Source organism: Dasypus novemcinctus, chromosome X, assembly GCF_030445035.2.
Source record: "Dasypus novemcinctus isolate mDasNov1 chromosome X, mDasNov1.1.hap2, whole genome shotgun sequence".
NCBI classification, from domain to species: domain Eukaryota; kingdom Metazoa; phylum Chordata; class Mammalia; order Cingulata; family Dasypodidae; genus Dasypus; species Dasypus novemcinctus.
The window spans coordinates 107,239,844-107,247,818 of record NC_080704.1 but is presented as its reverse complement, the minus strand read 5'-3'; the positions used below and the strand labels follow the sequence as shown (position 1 = coordinate 107,247,818).

General features: G+C 43.3%; 1 protein-coding gene across 8 annotated transcripts; it reads right to left on the bottom strand.

Moving 5' to 3' along the window:
- Window positions 1–2,747: 2,747 nt before the first annotated feature.
- On the bottom strand, window positions 2,748–6,739 carry ARMCX1 (armadillo repeat containing X-linked 1). Of its 8 annotated transcripts, none has more exons than XM_071213241.1 (5): window positions 6,647–6,738; window positions 6,338–6,390; window positions 5,758–5,866; window positions 4,942–5,003; window positions 2,748–4,638 (listed from the first exon to the last, which is right to left on the bottom strand). In XM_071213241.1, exon 5 carries the CDS (start codon window positions 4,510–4,512, stop codon window positions 3,151–3,153), a length of 1,362 nt encoding a protein of 453 aa, XP_071069342.1. In that variant the 5' UTR covers window positions 4,513–4,638; window positions 4,942–5,003; window positions 5,758–5,866; window positions 6,338–6,390; window positions 6,647–6,738; the 3' UTR covers window positions 2,748–3,150. The 8 variants fall into 8 exon arrangements, 6 of the variants coding, with proteins under 6 accessions (XP_071069342.1, XP_058147002.1, XP_012380855.2 ...); XR_011647978.1 differs by having other exon boundaries at window positions 3,414–3,521; window positions 4,894–5,003; XM_058291019.2 differs by lacking the exon at window positions 5,758–5,866 and having other exon boundaries at window positions 4,894–5,003; window positions 6,722–6,739.
- Between the last annotated feature and the right edge of the window lie 1,236 nt (window positions 6,740–7,975).

The window sequence follows — 7,975 nt, the reverse complement described above, 5'->3', positions numbered from 1 at the left end:
AACAGAATCAGAATTCCATTGATTGACAATGTCTTTGATTATTAGATGCATCATTATTTTATGCATCACTAAGAATGAAAAAAACACCTCAAATGAAATTATGACACATTGCTAAGCTGCTGTCAAGTATAAGATGCATCATGACTTGAGAGATATTAAATTGTGGAAAAAATGTTTATCTTTCCATCACAGAAATAGAGCAGCGGTACATAGTGCTTTGACTATGTTTAACATGCAGACAAGATCTAGACCCCCAAGTCACCTGGTAATGCTTGAAAATATAAGATGTATTTATAATGCATTTCTTGAAAACAGAACATTTTAAAAATACTTATGGATGGACATGGTGGCTGATATGGGTATGAGGAATGGCAGGAAGAGATGAGATGTGGAGGCGCCTTTGGGACTTAGAGTTGCCCTGGATGGTGCTGCAGGGGCAATCACCGGACATTGTAAATCCTCCCAGGGCCCACTGGATGGAATGTGGGAGAGTATGGGCCATGATGTGGACCATTGACCATGAGGTGCAGAGATGCCCAGAGATGTACTTACCAAATGCAATGGATGTATCATGATGATGGGAGTGAGTGTTGGTGGGGGGGGAGTGGTGGGGTGGGGGTGGTGGGGTTGAATGGGACCTCATATTGTTTTTTTAATGTAGTATTTTTACAAAATCAATAAAAAAATAAAAATAAAATAAAAAAATAAAAATAAAAATACTTATGGAGAACTTGAAAACCCAAGAACATGATAATTTATCCCCAGGATTCAACTCATCCTAATTTGAGAAATCCTAGCTTAGGCCTCATGTCTAAGCAACAGTAACATCACCCAGGCATTGGGAATGTTGTAGGAATTGATGAGATCACACCGAGGAAAGCATTTTCAGTTCTTAAAAAGGAATAAAGACCCTAATGCATAGAGGAATTATCTTAATGTTTAACAGTTAATTTATTATATAACATTTATTAAATGCCACTAGTTTATAGCAGAATGACCCTGGGAAAAATATCAACCAAAAATTACCAACCTTTTTAGGGAAGTAAGGGTGTTCACTTCTATTTTCTGTTCTAGCACTATCAAATCCCTTTAATCCTATGAGATAGGTGTTCTTATTACCCATATCTTCACAACACATCTGTTGTTTTAATGCATCTTCTTTTATGATATAAATATTTCCCACTCAGTAAATATTCCGAACATATCTGTATAAACTTTGCTGCCCACTCTCCCATTCTATAACTCCCTTCATTTTCAACCTAGCCTGTATGCAAAAATTTTCTTTCCCAACAATTATACAAAAATCAATATGTATTACAAATAAACAAGAAAACATAGATGAGAAAAAAGATTAAAATATTAAGTTTATACATTGCCCTATTACTAATAATTACCTTTCCACATCTTGGTATATAGCCTTCCAGAAGTTTTAATGCATGGAGAGAGTTTTAACTTTCCCCAAATTGGATATACTATTTGTCATGTAATCAGTTTTTCCTCTTAAGAATATATGCTATTTATCATGCAAAAAAATGTAGAAGCTACCATCATTTTCAAAGACTGAATGTGTAGACATACTTTATTAGTCAACTGCCTATTTAGATACACTTAGGTGGTTTACAATCTTTCACTCTTAAAAATGGTGTTAAGATGCACAGCTTTGTAAAAACCAATTATTTGATTCATTCCAAAGGATAAATTTCTAGAAGCAGAATTATCAGGTGAAGGGGTATTCACATCCAGAAAGCTTCCGAAACATGTATCCTAATGGACCTTGTACCAATGTGTACTCCCACCAGCATAGTTTGCAAGTACCCCTTTCCACGCAGCCTCACCAACACTATAGGGTGGGAAAGAGGTGGATCTTCTCCCATATGGATCCCAACAGCACTCTGGATGATTCCCTAAAGGCTTCTCTCCAACCAAACTTATAAAAGATATCTTATATAAGCACTAAAACCAATTGTTGTTCTATTTTAATGTCTTATTATTTCTAAATTGTAGTTAACTTATTCAGTTACATAGACACCAGTTAAACAAGAGGACATTTTCCTTTCAAATGCCCCCTGGATCATAAAACTGTCCCTCTCTGTAGACACCCTAAACAGGTTCCAGCACTTAACTATTTTGAATGGTCTCTCACTTGCATCCTCTCTTTACCATTCCCACAGGCACAAGTGAAATTTCATACCTTTATCATCTTGTGGCTGTACTAAAGTGGCAAATTCCTAACTGGTTTTCCCATCTCCAGTCACCAGCTCTCCCTCTCCTCACCAATACCCTAATTCATCCTGCACACAAACCAGCCACATTTGTTTTCCTTCCACCTGTCATTCCTCTGGTCACAAAAGGTTTGGTGGCTCCCAGGAGTGGATGGAGTAACATTCAGACACCTCAGTTTAGCAGTTGAGGTCCTTCATGAGCTCCATGAACTCACCCCAATCATCCCATTCAATCTCCTATCATGCCCCTCCCCACTCTCTCCATTTTGTGCAAGCCAGAGGGAAGGGGCAGTAGTCCCACCCCCATGTCTTTCTTCCCACCACTCCTCCCTCCTGGAATGCCCTTCTGACCTTTTTTATCCTATTCTTCAAGCCCGGTTTACTTATGTGTCTTCCTCCTCTGTAAAACTTTCCCTGAGCAGTGTTGCCCACAGCAGTTTCTTCCACCTCTATGCGCTGCCGAGAACTGGTTCCATGAATCTTACTTTTCCAAATAGATCATAAACTTAAGGACAAGGATGACTCTTCCCCACTTAAAACACACAATTTTATTAATGAAACACAAGATATAGATTAATAAATATAAACCAATAAAAGTGTAGCTTATTCATGATGTATAATTAGTTCACTGTCAGTTTAGGTAGAGAAAAGAGTAAGAACATCTCAATCTAGGTAGCAAGACTAAATCAATAAATTCTTTGTACAAGTTTTAATATTCATTTGGCATCCGTAAAATGGTCAAGCCTCAACCAGATTGTAACAACCAATATCACTGTTGGTAATATGTGATGTTTATTATTCCAAAAAGGCAGCTGAAAAGAATCCCTTTGCCATTGGAGTACAGTGAAAAAGAAAGACTTTGCAAAATATATTGTTCCCAAAGGCAAACTAAAAAATTACTTCAATACGGTTTGGGATAGACCCCCAATTAGAGTTTGGTCAATACTTTTAGGACTTTTACTTTCACCACCATATCATTGTGATTTGCTAATGCTTTGATTTTCTTAACACACACTCCAGATTCTTTGAATAAGAAAAAAAGTGAACTTCTGCTGAATTCTTTCCTGGACGATGCAAACCCTTCATTCTTTATGTTGTCATTTATATTCTCAAATATGGTAAGTATATTAAGAAGAATCTCTCTATCCCATTCCTTATTAAAGAGGGAAATCAATTCTGATGGTACTTTACAACTGAGCAGCTCTCTTGTCATGGCTGGATTTTCAGTGAAGTTTATAATTAGTTTCATAATCTGTATCTTGGTGAAGTGATTTCCCAGGAATAACAAAGCAAAAAAGTCTGGAAAAGAATAGGAAAGTAAATGTTGATAATGATTAGTCACAGTCATGTTGGTTAAGAGTCTTAGTCCAGCCATCTGCACAGCTGAGTCTAAACGACAGATCATGGTATCATCACACACTTGACTGATATACATCTTAATCTTGCCCTGATTTTCAGCATTCACACTCAAGTTATTAAGGGCATTATATGTCTTTTCCCTAATAATGGGGTCTTTTGTTTTTATGAGTTTTGCAATAATTGGAACACCACCCAATTCACGAATGGCATTTTGGTTAAATGAATATGCTGCGTTGTTACCCAGAGTAACCAAGGCTACTTCTTGAATAAAAGGATCATTTGTTCTCTCCAGGATGTTAAGGACCTTTTGAAGGTCAGTAGCACCCAGAATATCATCGATTTTATAGGGGAAGTTGAACTTGGTCCTGCGGACAGGCACTGCTGTGGCCGGTGCCTTGGGGCCCTTGGCTTTGGTCTTTCCCTTGGGTTTTCCACTAGCCCTGCCCCCAGCCCTAGCCCCGTTCCTGGTCGGATGGCACCCTCCACCCCTGCCTCCTGGGCAGGGTAAACTTGGTGCAAGGGTCCTGGTCCCAGAGCTGGCACCCACCCTGTTCCCTCTGCCTGCCTTTGTGCTTGCCTGTTCCCTCAAGGTGTTGAAAAGTGCCTTGGCCTTCGCCTCTAGGCCACCCCCTCTCTGGGTCGAGAGAGCCTCTGCTTTTACACCTGGACCACTCTTGACTCCCAAGCCCACCTCAGACTTGACCACTAGGTCAGCCTTATGTGTGGCTCCCGCCCCTGCCCCAGCGTTAGCCTCATCTCCTTTCTCATTCCCGACCCCAGTCTCTGCCCTATCACTGCACTCCTCGTCGTCGTCGTCCCAGATTTTCCCGCTCTCATCTCTTCCCCAGGTCAGTCTGTATACGCAGTAGCAGGCGCCAGCCCCGATCACCACGCCGGCGGCTACACAGCCAGCATCCCGAGTGCGGCCCATCGTACAGCTTGTGCGAATCTCTGAACCCGAGCCGGTCTGCTCTGCCCTCGGGAGTGAGTACACTGCGGGGTCGGAGTCTTCAGCTACAGCTGGCAGGCTCAGCTGCAGCTGAAAATAGAGCGGGACCTAGGATCAAAGGAAAGATTTGAGGCTTCGGGCTCCTCCTCCTTTTCTGACTTTGCATGCAGACAAACTGAGCCACAGACCGACAAACAGACGGGGACATTGCAGGGACTCGGGGCTCGGTATTAGATCTACGGTTCCTTTCCTCTATTGGGGAGCTAATTTTGGAAAAATTACTCACCTCCATATTCTCCAACCTCGCTTTCCCCCAACCTCACTCCAGAGCATTATATTTAAGGTATCTAATCAGTTCCCTACCTCCCCTGCCCTTCCAGATGTCCTAGGGACTGTGACACCTTCACATACCGCCGCACAGGTCCGGCGGTTTCTTCCTTCTTTTTGTCTGAAGTGCACCGTGTACTGCAAATCTGCAGACAAGGGGGTAAGGAGGAGGGTGCTGAGCATTCAGGGATCAGATGGACCTCACCAGGGACGGGACACATGTCCTTATCTTCAATCCCTGGCCTTCGTCTCGCAATGCCCCATATCGCCCACCTTCAGTTAACCCCTCTTCTCTCAGAGGTCCTGCTTTGAAAATGCATTATCTCCCTCCCTCCACCTCCTCCCATCCTCTTTCGTAGCTGCCCCACCCCCAGCCGTCAGCCACTTCCTCCAAGGTGACGCCACACCCCCTCCTCGTAACAAAAAGAAGTGTTGTGTCTGAACCAAGAGAATCGTGAAAAGCACAAAAGTCCTGACTCCGCTCTTGCCTCCGCCACCCCCACCATGCTAAGGGTACCAAGATAATTCTGTCCCTGTTATAGCAATTCCCACTGCCTGGAGCAATTTCATTCTTCCCTAGCCTTGGTTTTCACCTCCATCAAACCTAAAGACTGAGAATTCTGGAACTGGTACTTGGTGGGCGGGCCAAAGCCAAAGACACTGTGCCCCTACCATTCAAAGCAAAGTCCTCCCCACCCCCCTCACCCCAGGACCCTCCGGACATCCGCCCCCTCTGAGCCACTTCCTTCGGTGTGGTACTTACAAAGCACTTTCCTTTCTAAGCTCCGAAACAGTGTACAGGACGGAGGCGGGGCCGTGTAAGTACACTGACCCACTCGAGATGGCAATCACCACCATCCACTATCCCAAGGGTCCCCAAAGAAGTCCCACCTCCCTTACCCTAATCGACTTGGTTCTGGACAATTTTCCTCTTCTTCCTGTGCCTAGGGTTCTGCCTCACTCTACAGACTGGCCTCCAGTCCTAAGATCCACAGGCAGATTGGCAACACTGCAGAGGAAGATGGCTTGGAGGACCGAACAACTTAGGAGAATCCCAACACTCGCTTTTTCGAATTCAGGGTTCTAGTTGTCAAACGGATTCCACCTTTTTGTCTCTCATCCTACTCCCACTTGCCAGGACTCGGCTGACACCGGTCCCCTCCCTTCCCCCACCCCAACCCCAACCCCAGCGGTCGGCCATTTTCCCAGCAAAAACCACACCCCTTTGAACCACTGAAAGGGCGGGTAGAAGCAGGGCGAGAGAGTATGGAAAATCAGAGGAACAAAAGACCAAATCTGTTCTGTCTCCCCCTCCCCAACGAATCCCCAATCCCAATGACAACCATTTTTCTGTAGGTGCTGTCATATCCTTTTTACTGCGTAAAATGGAACGGAAATTGCTGGAGAATTAGGAATGGGCACAAATTAAGGCAAGGACCCCAAGGCAGTGGTCGCGGGGAAATCCCACCTTTACACTGACCTGCAGGGTTTCGGGCAGTTTCTTTATTCTCTTGTTCCAAGTAGTACAACGCCCTATTGAAATACAAGTGGAATGACAATCAGACTGAAACACAGCCCCAAGATTCTGGTTTGGGGAATGAACCAGCATACGAATCCTAATGACTGCGCTTTCCGATTCAAGTCCCTGTATTCCAACAGTTCCCCCCCTCCTGGTCTGGGGTCTCCCCTCGAATCCGGACCCCAGCGTCCACCATTTTTGTTCAAAGAAAGGGTCGGGGATAGTGCAAGGGAGTGGAGAAAACAGACGGTGGCCCCTTGGGTCTCCAACCTCTGCTATCCGCAAAGCAGGGATCTTCAAGCAGCGCCCATCCAAACACAGACCGGCTGGGACCGCGGCATTTACCTCCTCCTCCTCCTCCTCCTCCTCCTCCTCCTCCTCCTCCTCCTCCTCCTCCTCCTTCTTCTCCCGGGCACAGACCCTTCCGCCCTTAGGGCATTAAGAAGAGGGAAACAGGATCAAACGAAGACCAGTATTAGAGAGAAGCTTGCACACGTCGGCTCCTGCTCACGTGGGAGCCACGTCACCCGTGAGCTCAGGACCCCAATTACCACTCCTACTAGCCGAGCGGCAAGAACCACACTCCCGCTCCCTTCCCCACCACGTCAGTCCTGTCCCTCATTTTCCTCTTTGATAACCCCAGACACCAGAAGTATCCCCTTCTCATGGTTCGAATTTGCCTTTTTTTGGTCAACAGAGAGATGCCACATCTGCTGCCATAGCCACTGGCCTTTTCTGTCTCTTAGAGGAATAATTTATTTCTCTTTTTTACATGCTGTACAACAGCCTCTCTCCCTCCCCTCAGCAATGAAAGTACAACATTTCTCCTGCACCCCTAAATGAAATGGAGGAAAAGGTGTAGGAACTCAGAAAAGGAAATAGGGAGTGGGAGTGAATGTCCTACTTCTCAAACATTTCTGTTCATTGTTTCTTAATAATCAATACTTTTATATTGAGAAAAGAAAATAATACCATTTTCATTTGAGTGGAGAAAGATTGAAGTGGAAAGGGGAAACAAAAGGACTCACTCATCAGAAAAAAGTATATATATATAACCAATAGGAATATCTAGTTTCACTCTCCTATTCCTCCTTTATGGAAGTAATGTATTCTCCTTATTTTTAAAACTGTGCAAATAGAGAAATGTATAAAGTGAAATGTGAAAGTACCCTGCACTGCCTATTCCAACACCAACCACTTTTAACAATTACCACCTTTCTTCATGCAAATAAAAAATATACATATGTATGTGTGTCAAGTTCCAAGTTGAACAAAAATATGCAAAGGAAAACTGTTGACATTTTGTGTCATACTTGCAATAAAGCTGCACTTTAATTTGAGAAAAATTGAAATTTTTAAAAACTGAATCTTTCTATCAAGGACTCATTGTATGATCCTCAATAAATTTTTAAACTTTCTTCAGGTAGATGTACTCATTGCTGTGAAGTTTATTTCAAGGTATTTTATTGTTTTGTTGTTTTTGTGAATGACATTCCTTTTCTGATTACATCTTCTATCAAGTTTTTGTCTGTTTACAGAAAAATAACAAATTATGATATATTTCTCCTAAGTGACATTTTTTATTATTTTTAATATTTT